The 23,188-nt window shown below is 51.4% G+C and overlaps 3 protein-coding genes across 3 annotated transcripts in view; all 3 read left to right on the top strand.

Annotated features, from left to right (window-relative positions):
- Positions 1–23,188, top strand: part of LOC101955519 (anosmin-1) — a gene marked incomplete at its 5' end in the record, with an annotated part of 66,206 nt that overhangs the window by 37,754 nt on the left and 5,264 nt on the right. Inside the window, 4 exons of the mRNA XM_078035558.1 lie at positions 16,409–16,555; positions 21,417–21,511; positions 21,731–21,902; positions 22,074–22,294. Coding sequence (XP_077891684.1) covers positions 16,409–16,555; positions 21,417–21,511; positions 21,731–21,902; positions 22,074–22,294 — 635 coding nt within the window. The remainder of the gene's footprint in view (positions 1–16,408; positions 16,556–21,416; positions 21,512–21,730; positions 21,903–22,073; positions 22,295–23,188) is intronic.
- Positions 68–1,069, top strand: LOC144372130 (uncharacterized). Its single transcript, XM_078035539.1, has one exon. It carries the CDS (start codon positions 68–70, stop codon positions 1,067–1,069), a length of 1,002 nt encoding a protein of 333 aa, XP_077891665.1.
- LOC120890331 (uncharacterized) lies at positions 9,763–16,396 on the top strand. The gene has a single exon (XM_040286908.2). It carries the CDS (start codon positions 10,931–10,933, stop codon positions 11,954–11,956), a length of 1,026 nt encoding a protein of 341 aa, XP_040142842.2. The 5' UTR covers positions 9,763–10,930; the 3' UTR covers positions 11,957–16,396.

Raw genomic sequence — 23,188 nt, 5'->3', positions numbered from 1 at the left:
CAGTGTCCCTTTGGTCTCTGATCTCGACGCCTCCCGTCCTGCAGCAGCCCCCCCTCGCAGCGCTCTCATGGGCGGCTGCCTGACCAGGTACCTAAAGAGTTGCCCGAGCAGCCCCTGGACCGCGCCGCTGCCTGGCTGCGCGCAGGAGCCCGGTTCTGCCAGCCCCAGGTCCTTGCGCCGTCCCCGGGACCCGGGGCTCTTCCATCCTGCGCTCCTCTTCCCGGGCTTCTTTGTCCTCTCCCGAGCCCTGACCCCGCTCCTGCCGGCGGATCTCCCGGCAGCGGCGGTGCCGCCCAATGAGCCCCAGCCGTCCCTCTGGGAGCTCTTGAAGCAGGGACACAGCGCTCCTGGCCCCGGCCACACCAAGCCTCCAGGATCCAGGAGGCGCCCCGGGGCCCACAGCCCGGTCACAGTCCTCATCAAAGCCCCCCAGCGCCCAGGGACCCGCTACGAGTGCCCACCCGTGGCGCCCACCCCAGACCCGTGCGCCAAGGCCACCGTGCTCCAGGCCCTGAGCCAGTGCCCCAAGGGCAAGAGGAAGTTTGATGCGCCCCTCTGGTTTGAGATGCCGGAGCCCGAGGTCCCCGAGCCCAAGGTCCCTAAGCTTGAGGTGTCAGAGCCCCTGAAGAGCCCGGACCCCCCTAAGACCCCGGAGACCCCGAAGACCCGGGAGCCCAGGCCCTCGGCTTTCGCGCCTGTGATCAGCAAGGGAGTGGCGCGGCCCTTCGCGCCCCAGCCGGGTCCTCTGTCACGAGCCCTGCGCCCAGGGCCCAGGAGACCCAGGCAGGGCCTGTCCCCAAGACGTCCCTCGCCTGTGGGTGCCCGCTGTGTCCCCTGGTGCAGGCACTGCACCGGCCAAGGACACTGTCTTGCAGCTGGAGACCCGGGCGCAGGTGCCCCCCAGTCCAGGGGCCTCGGGCCTGGCCGCCGTGCTCAGCAGCCTCAGCAGAGGAGCCCCCCTGAGCCCCGAAGGCCAGCCAGGCAGATGGAGCCCCTGACGGCCCCCAGAGGGCCCAACGGCCGCCTGTTCTTCAAATACACACCTACAGTCACCATCTTCTCCTACTGACTCCGCTCTACCCCACGGGGAGGCTTTGGACACCCGCAGACTGGCCACTGCTTGGACTCACAGGTCTGCCACTCCCCAACCTTCCTCTTTGTCACCTGAGGAGCCCCCACTCTAGGAGACTGTTGACCCCTCACCCCTGGCCGCCCACTCCCGCTTCTCCCTGGGAGGAGACTGACCAGGGAGGTGGCCTCCGCCCCACGTGCCCATTTCTTAGTAAAGTGTTGCTTCTTGTTTCATGGAGTAGGAATAGGAATAGTGAAGGTTTGTTCTCCTAGAGATTGTCCTGTTCTTCCTTTCCAAGACTCTCCCTGGAGGTTCTCCAACTGGACACTGTAGAGGGTGGGGCCAGACCTTCTGGTGGGTGGTGCTGTGCTGTGCATGGGAGGGGGACCAGCAGCCCTGGTCTCTGAGGGGCAGCTGAGCCAATCCACAGTGTCTGCAGGCAATTTCCAAACAACCAAATCGCCCCCAGTTCAAGACACCAATCTACAGCTAAGTTCCCCCCCCCCAAAAAAAGGAAAGAAAAGTTGAAATATCTATAACCTGCTTTCAGATAAAAAAAGACTAAAAGTATCAAGTCTTTTGCAGGATGTAGGTTACACATAACTATTAGTCAACGATGTCAGGATCTCCTTGTTTCACACTCATGTGTGCATCTCTACGTTTACACGGCTTACATGCTGCTCATTGAATACGTAGCAGATTAGTCACTTATTAATAAAGTTAGTTGAAACATTTTGAAATATTAATCGGCACATGAATAATTATCATGTGATAATTTTGTATTACTTAAGACACTTAATATTATTCCATTATATAAATTACACAGAAAGTATGAAATTGTGTTTCTGACTTGGTAAAGAAGGACAGACACCAGGTCCTTTGGACACTCTGCCTGGGCTGTGCTTTCTATTCAGAGTCTCTCTACCGGGGACTGAAACTTGGGCTTCATGGTCTTCCATGTTGAGTCGCAGGAGATACAGCTGCAACCCAGGTGGTTCCTGTTCCATGGAGCTTGCCAGAGACAGAAGAGAAACAAAGTAGACACAGCAACACACTTTGGGTGGGGCTAAAGGGATGGCCAGTTCTCTTAGACAAAGAATATGGGGTTTCTAGAGTTTCTAAAAAACCCCAACTTGTAGCTCGAAAGTTTGCATCATTCACGTCTGGGATGGAAAGTACGTGAATGGCGTAGGAGAAGGGCTTTGGAGTCTGATTGCATCAACTGAGATACTTTGGGCATATGGGGTAGGACTGTTCGGAACCTTGGCTTCATTTTTTCTCTCTGGTCTCTCCTGTAAATGCTACAGCTCCCTCCAGTCATGGATGTAGGTCCAGCCCCCAGCACCCACTCTACCCCATCCCTGTGCACATGCACACACACACACATACACTCACTCACACACACACACACACACACAAATGCTGCACAGAGTCTACACCATGCCCAGGTAAAGACGCTACTTTATTTTCTTCTTCTTTTACCTTAGAAGTTCTACTCTTTGAGTAGCTGTAGAGTTGACAGAATAGTTAGTTGTTTGAAAGGCTGCCCTGATAATGTGATGCTTGTTTCTGTGGCCGCGAATCCCAAGTCTCTTTCCCCAGGACTTCTATTTCAGCTGTCAGGTAAGGGTTCATGTTGGGAGGTCCTGCCCAGTGCTGTGAGGGGGTCCAGCAGCCTCCCTGGCCTCTGCCCCCTAGGTGCTAGCAGCACCTGTCTTTGAGAGTAGCTGCCACCCAACCAAGCAAAGAAGTCATCTCTCTCTCTCTCTCTTGCTAACAAAAGAAAATAAATCTAAAATTATTTAGAGGGCTGAGGTGGGAGCTCAGTAGCAGAGCTGAGGCTTAGCAAGTTTGAAGCCCCGAGTTCCATCCCCAGCTCCACACACACGAAATCTTATAATCATTTCAAATTAAATATGTACATATCCTAAGAAGAAATGTGGGTATATTTGAGCAAGAACTAAGCAGTTATTGAAGAAGTTGCCTGGGCAAAGTGAACTACAGGTATAACTCAACAAGGCCGTGGGTAAATTGCAAGTTCTGATTGGAGTCACTGAAAATGATGTAACCAATGCAAAGGTACCTTGGAATCTTAAGACATACATGACTTCTGACATACAAAATATGCTATAAATGTCAATTTAGGATGCGTTACTGGTAAAGCAATAAATGATTCGGCTCAAATAACTACAGCAGGAGGTCCAGAGATGAACCCAGTTCCTGGAGTCGGCTCTGAATGGTCTCCATCAGAGGAACAGATTCCAACCCTAGCAAACACGCACCGGGGAAGAAGCATCCTTTGTGCTGTTAGGTCACCAGTGGGTGCTTCCTGCTGTGCACTGGATTGTCCCTGCTCACCCGCCAGTGTCACAGGTCACAGGACCCAGCTGTGAAGGTGGACAGCTTCCCCTTTAGGAGACTCACGGTCCACGAGAAAACCCTTAGCTCTAGGAGCCTGCTCGACAGGCCCTGGGTGCCAGGCCTTGGACTTGGTAGCCGGGTGCTCACTAAACTGCCGGTTCCCGATGGAGTTGCTTCCCATGATGCACTAGTCCAGTGCATTGGACCCGGTCAAAGCCCACAATCCTGAATCTGGAGAGAAGGGAGGGGGTAAGTCCTGGACGGGGCTGCCCACTCCCTGGGCACCAGGCAATCACAGCTCTATCACCACACACGGCTGCTCCCTCATCAGAGGAGGAACCAAAGGCAGGACTGGAGGAGTCTTTTCTCTGGGCTTCTAGTCATTCAGAGGCACATGGCCTTGGGCTCCTCCAAGAACCTATCCAGCTCAGAAGGTGCTCATAGTGTGCTGGGTAGTGTGCTGGGTAGTGTGCTGGGTAGTGTGCTGGGTAGTGTGCTGGATACTGTGCTGGGTAGTGTGCTGGGAAGTGTGCTGGATACTGTGCTGGGTAGTGTGCTGGGTACTGTGCTGGGTAGTGTGCTGGGTAGTGTGCTGGGTAGTGTGCTGGGTAATGTGCTGGGTACTGTGCTGGGTACTGTGCTGGGTAGTGTGCTGGGTACTGTGCTGGGTAGTGTCCTGGGTAGTGTGCTGGGTAGTGTTTTGGATGCTGTGCTGGGTAGTGTGCTGGGTAGTGTGCTAGGTAGTGTGCTGGGTAGTGTGCTTGGTACTGTGCTGGGTAGTGTGCTAGGTAGTGTGCTGGGTAGTGTACTTGGTACTCTGCTGGGAAGTGTGCTGGGTACTGTGCTGGGTAGTGTGCTGGGTAGTGTGCTAGGTAGTGTGCTGGGTACTGTGCTGGGTAGTGTGCTAGGTAGTATGCTGGGTAGTGTCCTGGGTACTGTGCTGGGTAGTGTGCTGGGTAGTGTGCTGGATACTGTGCTGGGTAGTGTGCTGGGTACTGTGCTGGGTACTGTGCTGGGTAGTGTACTGGGTAGTGTGCTGGGTACTGTGCTGGGTACTGTGCTGGGTAGTGCAGTAAGAACAGTTTGCCAAATATACCAGCACATTGGCGTGGAGGTACTTGCAGACCGAGAACTTGGTCTTCTCTGCGGGCAGAGGTGGGAAGAGGTCATCAGTGTTTTGAAACAGTTCGGTGACTTTCTCCAAGGAGAACCAAGCAGTGACACGTGAATAAGTGGGAGGGCTGGTGGCTCGTCCCCACTTCCCGTCCCCTGGCTGAAGGCCATCCGTCCAGAACACGGGGGCCAGAGCCAGTTGCGGTTGCTGCACCTGACGAGAGGATCCTGGTGAATGTGAAACTGGAGAATGTGGTTGAAAAGTCCCGCAGGCACCCTGAGGCCGGGCCATTCCCGGCTCCAGCTCGCAGCTGCTGGAAGGGCCTGGCCTGTGCATGGGCCTCCTTGTGGTGGGAGGAGGTGACAGGGGGGATTCTAGGTCAGCGGCAGGAGAAGTAGCCCAGTCCAAAGTGCAGCAGTGCGAAGGGGGAACCGCAGTGAAGTCCTGAGGGCTGTGGGCAGAGTTCCTGAGGACAGGCCCCGCTGGGCTTGTTCACAGCGGTAGCCGCAGGACCTGGGTCTCTGCCAGCCACCTCACCTGTCTCCTCTCAGTCATTCACGAGGCAAGTGTCACTATCCCCCCTCACAGAGGAGAATGCTGGGACCTGACCTGGCTGTCAGGTGGGAGAGGTGGGCTTCAGTCCTCTCTGAACCTCTGTGTCTTCCTCTGTACAGAGCAGGCACCAGGGGAATGTTGGGTGGACAGAAGGATGGAGGAGGCACATTGGGGTGGGGGACACTGGCAACAGAGAGCGGGGGCTGACGGCAGAGGAGGGAGAGGCCTTCACCTGGAGTCTCTTGTCACCCTCTACACGTTGCACTAAGTGAGTGTTATTTTTTTTTAAATAAATCTAGAGCATATTAAAGAGGGCCAATATCTCCCAAGATGAATAAAGGGTCACTTTTGAGAGATCTACAAAATGAATAAATAAATAAATAGATTAATTAATTACAAGAAAGGTGCTTTGACAATAACTACCTGTACTCAGATCCGAGATATGGACGCACAGATGTTTAAGGATGATCTAAGTAATTGGACTGAAATGTTACACACGGGCAAGGGGGAGCCACGTCTGTGTCCCCTGCAGGTGCGTCCACCCTGGGAGCCTCCCTCCACAGCACGAGGCTGTGTGCGAGAGGAGGAAGAGAGGGTGGAGCAGGGCCCTGGTTTCCTGTGCTCACTGCACCCCATACACAGGTCTGTGGTTTAGGAGCCAGGAGATTAACCAAGATTGGTTCACTCACCAGGACTCACTAAGACCTAAATCAAGCCCCTGTGGTTAAGAAGAGCTACTACTACAAAGAGCATTTGAACTGCCTGTACCTTTGTACCAGGTGCAGAGCTTGGTGATGCTGAGACGCTTGAAGACCAAGGTTGGAGGAGGAGGAAGAGGAGGAGGAGGAGGAGAAGTAAAGGCAGAGAGAGCAAGAGGAGACGGAGAAGGAGAAGAAAGATGAGTGAATAATCACTTCAAAAACATCATCTGATTCCTTTTAGGCTTAGTCCATCTGCTGCCTAGGCTGACGTCCTGGGCACACACCCTGTGCACTCACAGAAGCCTCTGACCTCCAAGGGACTCAGCCCTGGTTGGAAAACCTGCAGTGGCAGTCTTGAAATGTTGACTCGTTTTGGAAGAAGGGGCCTTCCATTGTAATTTTGCCCTGGGCCTTGCAAATACATAGCTTATCCTGATTTCTGTAGCTAGAGACCCGCACCCTGGGAATTCCATGCAACCTGAGACCACACCACACTCCTGGGCCTCTCCTTTATGCTTCAGAGTGTTTGACGAATGTTACATGTCATTCAACGGTTACGTGGAAAGCTTCTCCCCGGAGCTCAGGAGGCTGAAGCAGGAGGATCTCAAGTCCAAAGCCAGCCTCAGAATATTAGAAAGGCCCTCAGCAACACAGCAAGACCCGGGTGCAAATAAAATAAAATGTGCTGGGGATGTGGCTCAGTGGTAGGTGCTCCTGGGTTCAATCCCTGATACGCCCCCCCCAATTAAAATAAATAAAATTCATAGGTGCTTATTTTTAAATAAAACATGAAGTCAGATATACCTGAAGAGCTAAAAGAGACTTAAAGTGTGTAAGCCTCAGGGTCACCATGTGAGTGGTCCAGGCTGGACGTGGCCCCCAGGCCGTGGGGTGCTGAGCCTGGGGTGCCCACCCTGTGTCCCACACTCGGCACACAGCAGGCCTTCAGGGCAGGGCACTTCATTCCTGAGCTCTGACCTCCAGGTCACAGGGAAGGAAGGGGGACATGGTCCTCCCCACTGTCCTTGGCTGCTCTGCTGGCCTCCTGCCTCTCCTGGCAGCCTCTGGAGCTGAGGGCTGCCTTCCTGCCCCTTCCAGCTCCTGAGGCCAACTGCCCTCTGCCTCTGCCCTGCAGCTGCTCTCCTCCCAGCAGCTCTGGCCCAACCAGGGCCCTGAGTGTGGGGGCAGCCCTTCCCCCTCCAGGCTGCCCTCCCCCTGCACACACTCCCCTCCCCCAGCTTCATCTGGCTTATGGACAAGTGGGGGCAGGGGAGGTGGGACAGACAGACAACCAAGGCCAAGTGTCTTCCCCTGGCCAGGGCCCTCTGGGGCTCCCTCTAGCTGTTGGTGGCCCTTGCTGCAGTGAAATCCACAGTGCTCAATTCAGAGGGCCCCTGATGGCTAGTGCAGGCCACTAGGGGTTGAGTGGTAAGCGTTTTATGCAGGCCCAGGATGAATGTTCACGCCACAAAGGTTCCCTTGAAGGCTGTAGGGCGTTGCATCTTCTTGAACAGAAATGTAGCTTGCTTTCTGAGCCGCAGGGGGGATGGTTTCAAGGTGGACAGACTCTAACTATTTTATGGTTACCTTGAGCAACTGGAATATTCTTCTAACTCTCCAAAATATATAAATGGATTTAAGAGACAATCTCCAATCCTCTCCTTCTATAAAATCAGATTAGCCTCGTGGTGAGGGCAGGCCCTTAATCCCTTCAGCTCAGGAGGCTGAGGCAGGAGGATCAGGAGTTCAGAGCCAGCCTCAGCCAAACTGAGGCCCAAAGCAACTCAGTGAGACCCTGTCTCTAAATAGAATACAAAATAGGAATGGGGGTGTGGCTCAGTGGTCCAGTGCCCCTGAGTTCAGTCCCCAGTCCCCAACCAAAACAAATTAGTTCCAAATTGAATATTTGAAAAAAATTGCATGAAACTTTGATTTTTTTGGTATTTATGACTACTCTGGAGTAGAAAGCAGACTTCACACCAAAGTGGAAGAGACGTTCTTATACACTCAGAGACACGCCCCAGCACTTCAGCAGGCACAGTGTCCGTCTGTCCATTGGTCATACACACTCGAGTGACCCTTCTGGTGGATGCATTTCTGCTCTCCATTTCGTCCAGAAAAACAACAGTGATTCAATCTTGAAGCAAAAAAATAAAGTTCTTACCTCTCTAGTGAAAGATTATAGCGTGCTCAGGATTTAAGGTAAGAGACAGGACAAATTCACGCGGACATACAACATAGTCTCCTTACTCTCATGTTGGCGATGTGCTGGAGCATCGCACTCGCACACATTTTAGAAATGTGAGCGTCTTGACTCCTGAAGTTGCTATTTAGTAAAGAATTGGGGTGTCACTGGGAGAATCCTGTCACTCCTGGGGGTGGAGACAATGACATGGGTTAGGCCTGGGGACCTGTGAATTTTCTCTCTCCTGCTTGTTCCTCTGCCCTGCACTGAAGCTCATTGGCCACACGGGCTCATTCCAACTCCCTCAACTAACACTATAAATACAGGTCGGACTCATTCACGTTCAGTGTCACATCTCCTCGAAGCAGATCCCGGATATAGGTCACTTAGTGGGCAGGTCACCCCAAGGAAACAACAGACAGGCCATGCCACGTGTCTCCGACAGCCCCAAGTCTCCCTAAGGCACCCTGCCGTCCCCTGCTGAGGGGTAGAAAGAAGTTGGTGGTCACATGTCTGTGCATGCTCAGCTCAAAGTCACTGTGAAAGGTTCAGACGGGGAACACAGACATTTCAAGGTGGCAGACTTGAGCCCCCTGGGCATGCTCAGTTCAGGTCCCAGAGACGGCAGGTGTGAACCTCTCTAGACAGGCTCAGTTCAATAGGAAATGATCCAAGCGTTATCTTGGAACCTAAAAGAAAACAATAAATAAAGAGTGGTCCCGGGATCTTAGATGTCACGGCTGGTTCTTTGTTTCTCCAAACAGTTTGAGCTAGAATAAAACCCACACCATATCGAAGGTGTGTTAGGAATTGGCCTGTAAACGTGCCTGTCCCACTTAGTAGCTAACAGACTCAGTCCCTGGTGAGGGGGACATATTTTAGCCCCAAACTGCTCCGGGATTCAATCTCCATTACGGTTGGCTTGGAAGTTTGTCCAACTGGACGTGATTTTTATATTTGTTCAAGGGCTCCTTTTCCTCATCTCTAGTGTATGCTCACAGCTCTCTATCAGAGATGGGAAAACCAGGGCCCAGGGGCCACACCCACCCTAAACCTGTTTGGAACCTAAGGTTTTCCTGGAATGCAATTACACTTGCTTTCCTATCCCATCTGGCTCTTCTAGAAATCTCTTTTCACATCACAGAGCTGGAGATCCTTTCTTAAATAAGGAATTGGCCAAAAAAAAATGACCTCCCATGGAGTGAAGACGGGTATCTCCTTCCCCTCCACCCACCGGCTGACCCCACCCTAAGTGCCGGACACTTGGCCCTGTGTGACCCCAGAACTCTTCACACTTCCTCAGTGAGTCTAGCTCTGTCTTCTCCACTCAGTCCTCATTCTAAACCTGGGTGAACGGGTGCCGCACTCTTGTTGCCTCCTTAGTTTCTATACTTTGTCCCCACCCCCTTCCATTTTGGCATTTGGGACTTCCCAGTTGCTTTCTCATAGGTGTGCTTTGAAAAGGAAATTTTCTCCAAAAATGATCACTACACACCACCTTCAACAGACTTCCAAACACTGCAACGGATTCCCCGACAACCCGTTGACAGTTGTTTTTGAAGTTAAGTATTTCCAACCATCAGTGGGAAACGCACCTCTCTCTACTCCAAGGTTAACAACAGAAATGAAGGAAACCGTCATATATGAACACTGTGGAGCTGACCATTACGGGAAAGTCCGTGTAAAATCAAGCTGCCAGTATAAATAGATCGTCCTGGATGATCTTAGCCATTTCCATAAAAGCTAAATGCAAAAAAGTGATACTAACCACCATCTCAGGAGAATGAAACATAACCATCCTTCCTGATAAGATTAGTTATTTATTTTTCCCTAAGAGCGCATCCCAGTGTATTATGGTCAGTTTGGGGGAGAGGTTTCTAGGGGTTGAACACAGGGGCAGGCGCTTAACTACTAAGCCTCATACCCAACCCCTTTTCCGCTAAATCTACAGACATGGTCTTGCTAAACTGCTTGGGGGCCTCACTAGTTGCTGAGGCTGACCTCAGACTTGCTATCCTCCTGCCTCCGACTCCTGAGCTGGTGCCCCTGCAGGCGGGCTCCACCACGCCCAGCTGTGTTCCTGTTGACAGTGTGGCCAGCGCCCCTCTCCAGTAGCTGAAATGATTAAGTGGAATTGCCGACTGGATTGGTTTAAGAGGTGAGGATTAAGAAGATTCTGGGTGTGCCCATGGGGTGTGTGTGTCTAGGAGTGATTGGCTTCTGGCGGAGCCAATTGGAGAGGAGACCCTCCCTAAGCGGGGGCAGCTCAGATCAACAGGATGGCGGATAAAAGCCAGAGGCACAGGGGGGCCCCAGCAGAGACAAGCTCCCTTCTTCTCCAAGGGGCTCTTGATGGATCCTGCGACCAACTCAGGTTGTGCACTCTGACAACCTCTTCCAAAGTGGACTCTTGCCCGTGATTCTGCAGGGAGTTTCCAGAAGCCTTGGGTCTTGGACCAGGGAAGACGGTGGACCCTCTGGTCCTGGGCCCAGCCTCCTGGATTGTGCGCCTCCTGGTTCTGCCAGCTCTGCAGCCTGCGGACGGCCGCGGTGGACTCTCCAGCGTCTGGTGGCACGAGGCGACCTAATATCATTGTGCCTCCTGTTGGTTCGGTTCCTCCAGGGAATCCTAATCCCATCGCCGACGGCAGAAATTCTTCTCAGGTGAAAGGAGAAGCAGGTCAAGACCCTTCTACCCAGAGCGCGTGTGCAGGAGCCGCGGAGCCAGGAGAGAGGACTGCGCTCCGCTGCCCTCCAAAGAGGGTGGGACCTGGGCTGTTGCCTCCTGCTGTGACGTCCTAGTGTCCTCAAGGTTGGGGGACATAGCAACCGGGCTCCCACGCGCTTGGCTTGCCTGGACACCCAGCACCACTTGACAGTGTACCTGTGGCTTCTCCTCTCGACGCGAGTCGTCTGGAAGCAGCCCCCGCAGCCCCGCGCTCATGGGCGGCTCCCTGGCCAGGTGCCTGCAGAGGTGCCTGCGCACCGCCTGGGCCGCGCTGCCGTCCTGCCGCGCGCAGCAGCCCGGTTCTGCCAGCCCCAGGTCCGTGCGCCGACCCCGGGACCCAGGGCTCTTCCATCCTGCGCTCATCTTCCCGGGCTTCTTTGTCCTCTCCCGAGCCCTGCCCCGCATCGTGCCAAAGACGGAGCCAAATGAAGGCCCCAGGCCAGCGGACCCCCCGGATGCCCAGCCCGGGGCGCCCAAGCCCCCTCTCTGGCAGCTCTTGAAGGCGGGGCTGAGCGCTCCTGGCCCAGGCCGCACCAAGAGAGGGCCTCCGGGTGCCCAGAGGCGCCGACGGATCCGCAGCCCGGTCACAGTCCTCATCGACCCGCCCCAGCGCCCAGGGACCCGCTACGAGTGCCCACCCGTGGCGCCCACCGCAGACCCGTGCGCCAAGGCCACCGTGCTCCAGGCCCTCAGTAAGTGCCCCAAAGGCAGAAAGAAGTTTGACGGTCCTCTCTGGTTTGAGAAGCCAGAGCCTGAGGTCCCCAAGCCCCAGGTCGCCAAGCCCCAAGTCCCCAAGCCCGAGGATCCTAAGCTTGAGGTTCCAGAGCCCCCGAAGACCCCGGAGCCCAGACCGTCTGCTTTCGCGCCTGTGATCAGCAACGGAGTGGCGCGGCCCTTCGCGCCCCAGCCGGAACCTCTCACCAGGATCTTCCGCCCAGTGCCCAGGAGACCCAGGCAGGGCCTGTCCCCCAGCCACCCCTTGGCTGGCCGTGCCCGCTGTGTCCCCTGGTGCCGGCACTGCACCGGCCAAGGACACTGTCTTGCAGCTGGAGACCCGGGAGCAAGTGCCCCCCAGTCCAGGGGCCTCGGGCCTGGCCGCCGTGCTCAGCAGACTCAGCAGAAGATCCCCCCTGAGCCCCGGAGACCACCCAGCCCCATGGTGCCCCTGACGGCCCCCAGAGGGCCCAACGGCCACCTTCTGTTCAGATACACACCTACAGTCACCATCGTGTCCTACTGACTCCGCTCTACCCCACGGGGAGGCTTTGGCCACCCGCAGACTGGCCACTGCTTGGACTCACAGGTCTGCCACTCCCCAACCTTCCTCTGTGTCACCTGAGGAGCCCCCACTCTAGGAGACTGTTGACCCCTCACCCCTGGCCGCCCACTCCCGCTTCTCCCTGGGAGGAGACTGACCAGGGAGGTGGCCTCCGCCCCACGTGCCCATTTCTTAGTAAAGTGTTGCTTCTTGTTTCATGGAGTAGGAATAGGAATAGTGAAGGTTTGTTCTCCTAGAGATTGTCCTGTTCTTCCTTTCCAAGACTCTCCCTGGAGGTTCTCCAACTGGACACTGTAGAGGGTGGGGCCTCTGGTGGTTGGTGCTGTGCTGTGCATGGGAGGGGGGACCAGCAGCCTCCCTGGTCTCTGAGGGGCAGCTGAGCCAATCCACAGTGTCTGCAGGCAATTTCCAATGGCTCACATGGCTCTCAGTGGAAGCCACCCATCTAGCTAATTTACAAGAAGAAAAGGGGAAATTTTCATAATGTGCTTTCAAGTAATAAAGATTAGAAGTATAATAATTTGTGTAGCACATTGTCATTTGTACAAATTATGTTATGTAACTATCCGTCCGTGTTCTCAGGATGTCCTTTGTAACATACTGATGGGTTTATCTCTGCATTTAGGTAGCTTAGATGTTGTCGATTCAATATGAATTTATCTTTTATCAATGAAGTTGGTTAAACTATTTTAAAATAGTAATGGGCACATTACTAATGATAACATAATATATTCTGTATTCTGTAACATAGTTAATATTATTCTATTATATAAACGATACAGAAACTATGAAGTTGTGTTTCTGATGTGATAAAGAAGGGCAGAAACCAGGCTGAGGTCCCTTGGACACTTGGCCTGGGCGGATCTTTCTATGCAAAGTCTCCACACAGTGTTGGAACTTGAGCCTCGGGGTCTTCCTGTTGAGAGGCAGGGGACCCAGCTGTACCCAAGCCGTCCCTCTTCCCCTGGAGCGTGGTGTCCAGGGTGGAGCAGAAGAGAGACCAGGAAATGCACAAACACACCTTGGGGTGGGGCTGGAGGGACGGCAAGCTCTGAGAGAAAAATAGTGGTCGTTCTAGAGCTTCTCAGGGAAACCGGAAAAAAAAAAAGAATCAACCTTGTAGCTTGAAAGTTTGCATCATTCATGTCTGGGATGGACAGGGCACAGTGTGTCAATGATAGAGAAGAAGGGCTTTGGCCTCTGATTGTATCAACTGAGACACTCTGGGCACTTGGGATGGTCTGTCCCCTGTAGGATAGGATTGTCCTGAACCTTGGGGTCCATTATTTCTCTCTGGTCTCTGCTGTAAATGCTGCAGCTCTCTCCAGTCCTGGGTGTAGGTCCAACCCCCAACTCCCACTCTACCCCATCCCCATGCACATACACACACACACACACACACACACACACACACACACACACATATTTCTGGGTGGAGCCAATACTAGGTGGTTAAACTGCCAGGCAGCCCGGCTCTTCATCTGTAGCCGCAAAGTTGCCATGCACAGAGGTTACCCCAAACCTTGAGGCTCTATTTCAAGAAAATTTATGTATGAAGACTGAATTTGGAAATCTGGGTCATTTTCAGGTACCACAGACCCCTTCTCTGTCTCTGTCAGACACTTAAGTGTGTAAGCCTCAGGGTCACCATGTGAGTGGTCCAGGCTGGACGTGGCCCCCAGGCCGTGGGGTGCTGAGCCTGGGGTGCCAGTCCTGTGTCTCACACTCAGCACACAGTAGGCCTTCAGGGCAGGGCACTTCATTGCTCAGCTCTGACCTCCAGGTCACAGGGAAGGAAGGGGGACATGGTCCTCCCCACTGTCCTTGGCTGCTCTTCTGGCCTCCTGCCTCTCCTGGCAGCCTCTGGAGCTGAGGGCCGCCTTCCTGCCCCTTCCAGCTCCTGAGGCCAACTGCCCTCTGCCTCTGCCCTGCAGCTGCTCTCCTCCCAGCAGCTCTGGCCCAACCAGGGCCCTGAGTGTGGGGGCAGCCCTTCCCCCTCCAGGCTGCCCTCCCCCTGCACACACTCCCCTCCCCCAGCTTCATCTGGCTTATGGACAAGTGGGGGCAGGAGACGTGGGACAGACAGACAACCAAGGCCAAGTGTCTTCCCCTTGGCCAGGGCCCTCTGGGACTCCCTGTAGCTGTTGATGACCCTCGGTCCTGGTGGGCATCCATAGCTCTCCATTCGAAGTGGTCTGTGGGAGCCTTTGGGGCCCCCTCTGGGGACCTCTGTCCTGCAGGTCCCTCTAACATGGGAGATGCACCGTGACTTCTTCAGACCCCCCACCCAGCACGGCTCGGCCTCCCATGGCGCACCTCCAGCCCCACTCCGCCACCTTGCCTGGCCCTGCAGTGGATTTTCACAGCCCCAGACTGCGTCCTGTTCCTCTTGGAAACCTCCTTTGGCCCCAGGAAGGCGCCCAGGTCCAGGCGGCTCTGCACCATTAGACCTCTCCTGCTGAGAGGCTCCCGCTAGTTTCTGCCCCACGGCAGGCACACGCAGGGACCTGGCATGCCATCCTGTCTCTCTGGAACCCTAGCTCCTGCTCTTCTGGTGGCAACTGGAGAGAGTCCTGAGAAGGTCTTTGACCGGGGAGCATGCAGCCAGGGGCAGCCGTGCCAGTCTCCCCTCTGACAGACACCTCTGCCCTCTGATCCTATCAGTTCTGTACCTGGCTTGAGGTGCCAGGCCAACATCACTCCAGATGCATAGCTCTGCTACGGAGCGGGCACCATCTAATCCTCATGGCCCCTCTGCCCACAGCCCGACTGGCTGTGTTGCTGCATCTGCACAAGGGCCCACCCCTCTGCAGGCCCACTCCTGCTGCCCCTCTAACCCTCTTAGGGAATCCCAGGCTGGCCCTCCACCACCCACTGGGGTCCTGGTGCCCTGACCAGGCCACCTCCCCAGCAGAACCTGCAAGAGTGCAGCTAAGTATGTACCCGTTGATGGTTTCCAAATAGGAAAATATCTCCAGATATCAGGAGATCCTGAGTTCGGTCTCACTGTGATCCAACTTGACAAGAGTCACTGTATCGAGGGCTGTGTCCAAGGTGGGTGGAAAAGAGAGAGGAGTCAGCATCCTGTTAGTTACTTGAGTATCTTTAATCAGTCACCGTACATTTTCCATTCAGGCTATTTTGATCCGACTCATCTGCGCATCTTGGTACCTTCAAATCCTCTGCGACGTTCATAGAACAAGGAGTAAGAAGTAGCCAATCTTCAGCATCCCCGTACCCAGTATCCCTGGAAGGGACATCTCCATTTCTACTGTCTTGGTTTCCTGGGGCTACTGTACCCCACCCCCTCCAGAGTGAGGGGCTTAAACAACAGAAATGTATTTTCTCATAGTTCTGCAAGTTGAGCTCAAGACCAAAGTGCCAGCGATGCCGATCCTTCTGAGGCCTGCCTCCAATCTTTCCATTAACACACAGGTGTCCCCTGCCTGTCCTCCCTGGGTCTTAACTCTGTGCACATCTGCACCCTAAACTCCTCTTCCTATAGGAACCCCGGTCTGATCGGATTAGGACCCGACTTTGGCTTGAGAAAATGCATATGCACAGGCCCACCAACATCCGTCACCCATGTCACTATGCCCCGTACCATTTGTGCTGCTTTTTCATGAAATCCATACAAGTAAACGTGTAGCCTCCTGTCGGGAATCCCAGCAGCTCGGGAGGCTGAGGCAGGAGGATCTCAAGTTCAAAGTCAGTCTCAGCAACTTAGTGAGGCTCAAAGCAACTCAGCGAGATTCTGTCTCAAAATATATAATAAAAAGGGCTGGGGATGTGGCTCGGTGGTTAAGAACCCCTGGGATCCATCCCTGGTACAAAAAAAAAGAGTGAAAGTTTGAATGGTTTATTTCAAAGAAATATTTTGAAATTATAGTGTATTAAATTATATCATTCATCATAGCATATCCTGAGCTCTTGTTGAATACGGAGTTTTTCAAGCTCATATATAAACGTAAGGGTGATTCTTGCTTTTCTCACTCTCTGAGTATGTCTTGAGAACATTTTTAAATACAGAATAGGAAAAAAAAGTCCATGTTTCAAAAGTAGTAGTGAACAAGAGCACACATTCTTCTTCTTTTTTTTAAATGCTTATCTACAATGAGAAATGTTGCCTGTTCCTGTTTCTGAAGGGCAAACACGGCAAACATAGATGGACTACCAATTGAAGGTCTGGGAATTCTGTGTAACACACCTGTAGCGGGCATTCCAGAGCACTGGGAAGCGGTTGGGGGTCATTATCTCAAACATAAAAGAACCTGCGTTCGTCACCTTCCACAGCGACCAAGAGGCTGGGAAAGAGGGACAGGATCGCGGGAAATACCCCGCGGAGTTAATATCAGATGGTTCTCAATAAGTCAGTTAAAGTGCTGTTTTGTTTTTTTTTTTCTTTTTCCGTAGAAGAGCAGGTTGGGAAACCTAGCAAAGCTGGGATCCAAACACAGCCCCCCTTCCAAAGAAGACGGCCCCCGCGCCCCCTGGAAATCGGAGCTCCTTTCTACCAAGACAACCGGCTGCAAGTCAAGGTCTACTGGAAAAAGACAGAAGGTAGGCCCAGAGCTTTGGCTTCACCATTACTTGTGCTCAATTGCACAGTGATATAAATAAATATAGGATTTTTTTATAGTAGGGATTGAACTCAGGGGCCCTCAACCACAGCTCTAATGGTATTTTATTTAGAGACAGGGTCTCCCTGAGTTGCTTTAGTATCTCGTTTTTGCTGAGGCTGGCCTTGAACTCACGATCCTCCTGCCTCAGCCTCCCGAGATGCCGGGGTTACAGGTGTGCAACACCGTGCCTGGCTAAATTAATTTTTATTAAAAAAAAAAACGAACCGTGTTACCTAATTTGGAAAGTATCACCTCAATATCAGTTATTGGAATTGCATGTGGATTGGTGTTCTCTCAGAAGCTGTTTCAATCAGCTGTTTCCCGTGGACGTGTGGATATGTGTGCATAAAGCATACACAATCATTGGCACACAGCATTGCATGGCTATGTGCTATCACCACCCAGTTCTCCTAACATTTTCAAGTGGCTGCATCCTATGGCTTGTCCTGATGTACCACCTCACTATTCCAGTACAGCAAGATGTGGAGGTGCCCGTATAATTTCCATTTCATAACCAGTGCTATCATGAACACTTCTCCTTGGGATAGATTCTTCTTCTCTGAGCATTTATCTGTGGTATAAATTCCTTTTCGTTTCCTTTACCCTGAGGACATTAATTGTGGCAAGAGCACTTTAGAATACATGACGTGCAAAATTTAAATGCTTCTATGCATCTTAAAAACATAAGCAAAACAGGTGGTTTTTAACTGTTGCTCCAGAATTTTCTTTCAAGCTGCTGAGAACTAGTCTATAAACCAAGCAACATAGCTCTTATGATCAATGTACTTCATTCCTAGCATAAGTTAATTGAATTTATAAGTCATTAAACATTTATTAAATGATTATATACCAAAATCACATATCCATATTAAAATTAATTTATAAAAATATGACATTAAATTTTATTTGAACTATTGCATTGATCAACTGTTAAATAAAATTATAGAATAATATTAATATCAACCATATTTCTTAATAATGCTAAAACTTTCCAGTGTGGTGGTGCACACCTGTAATCCCAGCAGCTCAGAAGGCTGAGGCAGGAGGATCCCAAGTTCAAAGCCAGCCTCAGCTACTTGGCAAGGCCCTGAGCAAGTTAGGAAGAATCTGTCTCAAAATAAAAAATAAAAAGGGCTGGGGATGTGGCTCAGTGGTCGAGTGCCCTTTGGATTCAATCTCTGGTACCAAATAAATAAATAAATGAAAACGAGTCTTTTTCCAAAGCTCTGTGGTACTAGGTTTGTACCCAATCAAGCATACGTGTGCAGGTTACTTTGGGGAATTTTCATATTGTCTTTTGACATAATTTTTCAATTTTGAGATAATAGCTCACTGTCTTAACCACTGTAGACTTATTAATTAGTTTCATGAGACATCCCCAAGTTTTTTACTTGTTTTTACAAATTGCCTCGACAACTCTTAGCCCTTTGCATTTTACCATAACTATTTGAATTAATCCTTCAGTTTCTACACAAACCTTTTGTGCTTTTTATTAATGTTGCAATTCATCTATGTATTCATGATTGGAGAATTCCCATCCTGTTTAAAAATACTGCCCAGCATGGTCGTTCATGCCGATAATCCAAGTGGTCTGGGAGGCAGAGGCTGGAGGATCACAAGTTGGAGGCTAGTCTTGGCAACTTAAAGAGGCCCTACGCAACTTAACGAGACCCTGTCTCGAGATAAAAATTACAAAACAAAACAAAACAGGCTAATGTTTTGGTTCAGTGTTTAAATACTCCTGGGTTCAGTCCCCAGTACCAAATAAGTAGGTATACAACTGAGGGCTGGGATATAGCTCAGTTGGTACAGTGTTTTCCTAGCATGCAAAGGGTCCTGGATTCAAACTCCAGAACCACAAAAGAAAAAGAATTAAATAATAAAAATACAGAATCTTACAACCTGTAAGCATGGTGGTATATTCCTTTATTCAGATTTCAAATTTTCCTGTCAATCCCGTCTCCTGATATATTATTATAAAGAGACAATAAGACCTTTTATTGTGGTTATTCCAAGATGTGTCCATTCTGATCCCATTATAGATGACACGTGTTGTCTGAGCTTCATTTTGTCATGTTTGCTTTTGGTGTTTTATAACTGCATTTTTCATTCATATTCTGACTCTGAATCCGGAAAAACTGCTACGCTGATATTCTCCTTATTTATTTCTAAACTTGGATTCCCTTCATTGACGCTGTGCATGGCGAGTTAGACGTCTCTGAACGCATCTCCTGTTTAAGGCATATTGGAAGCAAATTCCCAAATTTAAAAATACTTTTTCAAGGACTTCTACCTGATGCTACTGGTTTGTGGGAGGAAGGGATGGAGTCCAGAAGTAGATTCATTGGGCAGTCAGGATAGAATTCTCATGTACAGTTGGACCCTGGTGTCTGCAGGAGATCGGTTCCAAATTCCCTGTGGATATTCATGTCCTTGATATAGAATTATTTTATTTGCATATAAATTATGCACCTTCTTCTGTATACTTTATACCATCTCTAAGCGACTCGTAATACCTAATACACTATGTAAACACTGTGCAAAAACTATTTACATACTCCTAAGATCTCAATAACTTGGAAGAGGAAGGTAGAGACATTTTCTGTAAATGACTATTGCGGGAGTGAGGGTCTCCAAACGGATTCTTTTTAATTCAGCTCAAAAAACATAAACACTGGGAATGTGGCTCAGTGGTTAAGCACCCCTGGATTGAATCCTCAGTACCCAAATGAAAATTCTTTAAAAAATTTAAAATAAAATTATTGAGGACATTTCAAATCTGAGCTTATTTAACATTTCCTGTTCCCAGATGGCTTTTACCTCCCGAGGGCAATATGGTTCCTCCAGCACACTATTTTTCTTTCCTGTGTTAGATTATAAGTGAATGAGCACTCATTTGCTTATCATTTGATAAATGTTTGCTGAGTATATCCCTATCTTGTACGGTGCTCATCTTTGGGCACCCAATAGTGACACCAAGTGGGCGCCATCTTGGAGTTCATGCAGCTGTAGCCAAATGGGGTCTCAGGATGAGTCCAGTAATCCCAGGACAACCTGAGGGGATGCTACATGAGAGGGCCATGCTGAGGCAGCCGTGAATGTCATGAGGCAAGACCTGGACCCGACACCCATGTTGTGCTCAAGGTTATCTCCTGCACCCTGAGTGCAGTGTGGGTGATTTAGGGGCAGAGATCAAGTGTGCAGAGTTAGGGACACGGAGTGTGGGTGTCCCCATTCCTTGCTCCAGTGTGAGCCACCATATGTAAAGTGCTAGCCTGTGGTCAATATGCCCTACCACCCCAGGGTCTGTAATTATCTGTAGACTTATGATCTTCTAACTTAAAACATATCTTTTTTTTTTTTTTTGGTACCACGGATTGAACCCAGGGGTACTTAACCACTGAGCCTCATCCCCAGCCCTTTTCTTATATTTTATTTAGAGACAGCATCTTGCTGAGTTACGGAGGCTGGCTTTGAACTCACGATCCTCCTGCCTCAGCCTTCCAAGCTGCCTAACATTGTATTTTATTGGTGTATTTTGTTCATTATTAGCCTAGTTCCGTCCATTTGCAGGATGCAGGAGGGCGCCCCTTTGTATGTGGTCCATTACTCATGCATTGACTTCATCCTTACGTATAATGCAGAATTCTTTTTTTTTTTCTTTTAACGGGCCTTGATGTCTGCCACGTAAGCCTGAGAGCCCCTTCGTACGCCGTTTCCTTTTGAACTCGATGTCACGGGTGCCCACTTTATATCTCTTCATTCTCTCCTATTTCACTAGCTTCTTTTCTGCTTCCAAGTTGCTCAAAACCAGTTCCCACCACATCAACCCAATTTCTTCAAAGAGATTCCTTCCCATCTGCAAACCCTCAGCAAACGCTTGGCCTGAACGTTCCAGATGAGGGGTGCATCGGGCCGAGCCCGGCCTTGCACACCCCGGGGCACACTGGGGCGACTGATAGTGTTGCACTGAGTCATTGCTGTATTTCTCTGCCGTGCTTAAATGTCAACACAGGTTTATTCTCCATATTCACTAAATAATCAGGATTTCTACTGAATCTGCATAATACCGCCTTTGACTGTGCATTTTTTATGCGTGCCTGTAAAATTTTATTTTCTGTCTTCCTGCTCTCTCAGTTGTGGGCGGGGGGGGGTACTGAAATTGATCCCAGGGGCGCTCGACCCCTGAGCCCTGTCCCCAGCCCTATTTTGCATTTTATTGAGAGACAGGGTCTCCCTGAGTGGCTTAGGGCCTCCCTTTGGCGGAGGCTGGCTTTGAACTTGTGATCCTCCTGCCTCAGCCTCCCGAGCTGCTGGGATGATAGGCGTGTGCCACCGCACCCGGCTCTGTTGTCTCCGTTTTAAGAACATCAGGCTACATGGCTTGGACCTGGAATGTCCCCCAGGGCCCATGTGTTGAAGGTTTGGTCCCCAACTTGGCTGGGAGGTGACGGAGCCTTTGTAAGAGGTGGGGCCTAGTGGGAGTTCCTTTGGTTGTTGGGGACATGTGCCCAAGGAATCTTTGGGACCTTGGCCTCTTCCTCTCTTTCTCTTTTCACTCCCTGACCATGCTGGGAGCAGGTTGGCTCAGCCGGTTGTCCCCACCATGGTGTGCTGCTTTCTCGGATGCTTGAAAGCAATGTGTCTGCCCCAGGGTGATCTTGAACCCGGAAAACAAAATGAACCTTTTCTCTCTATAAGTGGATTCTGTCAGGTATTTGTGACAGTCAAGGCACGCTGACTCACACAGGCGGAACATGACTACCAGGCTGTTTCCTTTGTGTGTTTTGACACCACAGATCCCAGCATCAACAGATACCACGTGCAGTGGTTTCCGGAGGTGTGTGCCCACAACCAAACGGCCGGATCGGAGACATCATCTGCCGTGACCCACGTAAGGAGACGACCGTACTCATCGGCCCTGTGGAGTTTGGGGATGCATTTGGTTTGTGCATGTAACAGGTCGTATTTTGCATTTTATTGAGAGACAGGGTCTCCCTGAGTTGCTCAGGGCCTCACTTTTGCTGAGGCTGGCTTTGAGCTCACGATCCTCCTGCCTCAGCCTCCCAAGGACTTACCATCTATCGTTCTGCCTCTCTTTCTCTTGTTCCAGGAAAATCACATCATTCTTCAGGACCTGTCCTTTTCCTGCAAATATAAGGTGAGCGTCCAACCTCTCCGGCCCAAGAGCCACTCGAAGGCAGACACCATTTTCTTCTCCACCCCGCCGTGCTCTGCCCTGAAGGGGAAAAGCCACAAGCACGTTAATTGTCCCGGTGACGCAGGTAGGAAGGACTTGTTGCCCGTCCAGGTCCCTGGTGGTCCGTGACCCTTTGAAAATGTTCCTCCTTGCAGAGCGGCTGCCTGCGGTTGCTCTGGGTTGGTTTTTCTGTATGAGACACACACCCACCAGCCCCTGGGGACTCTCCCTGACCTCCTGGCTTTGCATCCCACAGGTCCCGTTGGGTCCAAAGTCCTGGCCAAGCCAGAGAACCTTTCCGCCTCCTTCGTGGTCCAAGACGTCAACATCACTGGCCACTTTTCCTGGAAGATGACCAAGGCCCACCTCTACCAGCCCATGACGGGGTTCCAAGTGACGTGGGCGGAGGTCACCACGGAGAGCAGGCAGAACAGTCTGCCCAACAGCATCATCTCCCAGTCCCAGATCCTGCCTTCAGTAGGTGTCCCTCGGTCCCCAGACCCCCGATGTGGGTGTCCCAGGCTCACTTCCCATGGCCACTTGGAGTAGCTTACGTGGGTCGTGCTGCCCGCCGTGACCTGGACTCCCGTTTCTGCTCCTGTCCCCTGAGCGCGTCATTTTGTGAGCGCTAGACCTCGTGGTCACAAGGATCCCAGTTGACAACTGGGGCTGGGGCTGTGCCCGGCACGTGGGACGTTCGAGCCTCAGTATCACACAAAAATAAATCAATAAAAATTATTGTGTCCATCTACCGCTAAAAAAAAAAAAGATATTTAAAGAAAGAGTTAAGAACTGGCGGATGCAGTCATCACCCACTGTCTGCTAGGGCCACAGGCCTTGCCCCACCTCTATCCAAAGCAAACCCAGCCATTTCCCTCCATCTTTGGTCACCCCGTGTCCCTCTGATCCAAGTGGACATGCCCTGTTTGAAGTGCTGAATTGGGGGGAAAAATAGCTCAAAGAGGTTTGTTGTTTGTCTCCCCTTCCCCCCGCCTTCAACTTTGGCGACAGCCCCTGATTAGTTGGACACTCTTCCAAGCCACTGAATTCCTTGGCTTGGGAAGAAAAAAAAAGAAATCATGTGTGGGAAAACCTTCTTAGAATACCCAAACGTTGCTCCAAAATTCAAAAGAAACAAAAACGCCTTAAAAACCCCCGGAAGGAGAGGGCCCGTGGCCACGGGGACGTGGTGATTTCATGAATGCCCGCGGTCGGACCCGGGTCTGGGCACCGGCGGGTGGACTGTGTGGTGGGGAGACCCGTTGGCTCCCTGGCCGCCGTTGGGACCATGGAGGATCCACATCACAGGAGGAGCCGCTGGGAACCTCACTCCATGGGGGAGTCTCACGTGAAGGAATCAGGGGGGGGAAT

Source organism: Ictidomys tridecemlineatus, chromosome Y, assembly GCF_052094955.1.
Source record: "Ictidomys tridecemlineatus isolate mIctTri1 chromosome Y, mIctTri1.hap1, whole genome shotgun sequence".
NCBI classification, from domain to species: domain Eukaryota; kingdom Metazoa; phylum Chordata; class Mammalia; order Rodentia; family Sciuridae; genus Ictidomys; species Ictidomys tridecemlineatus.
The sequence above is the reverse complement of the archived record's forward strand: the minus strand, read 5'-3'. Positions and strand labels throughout refer to the sequence as shown.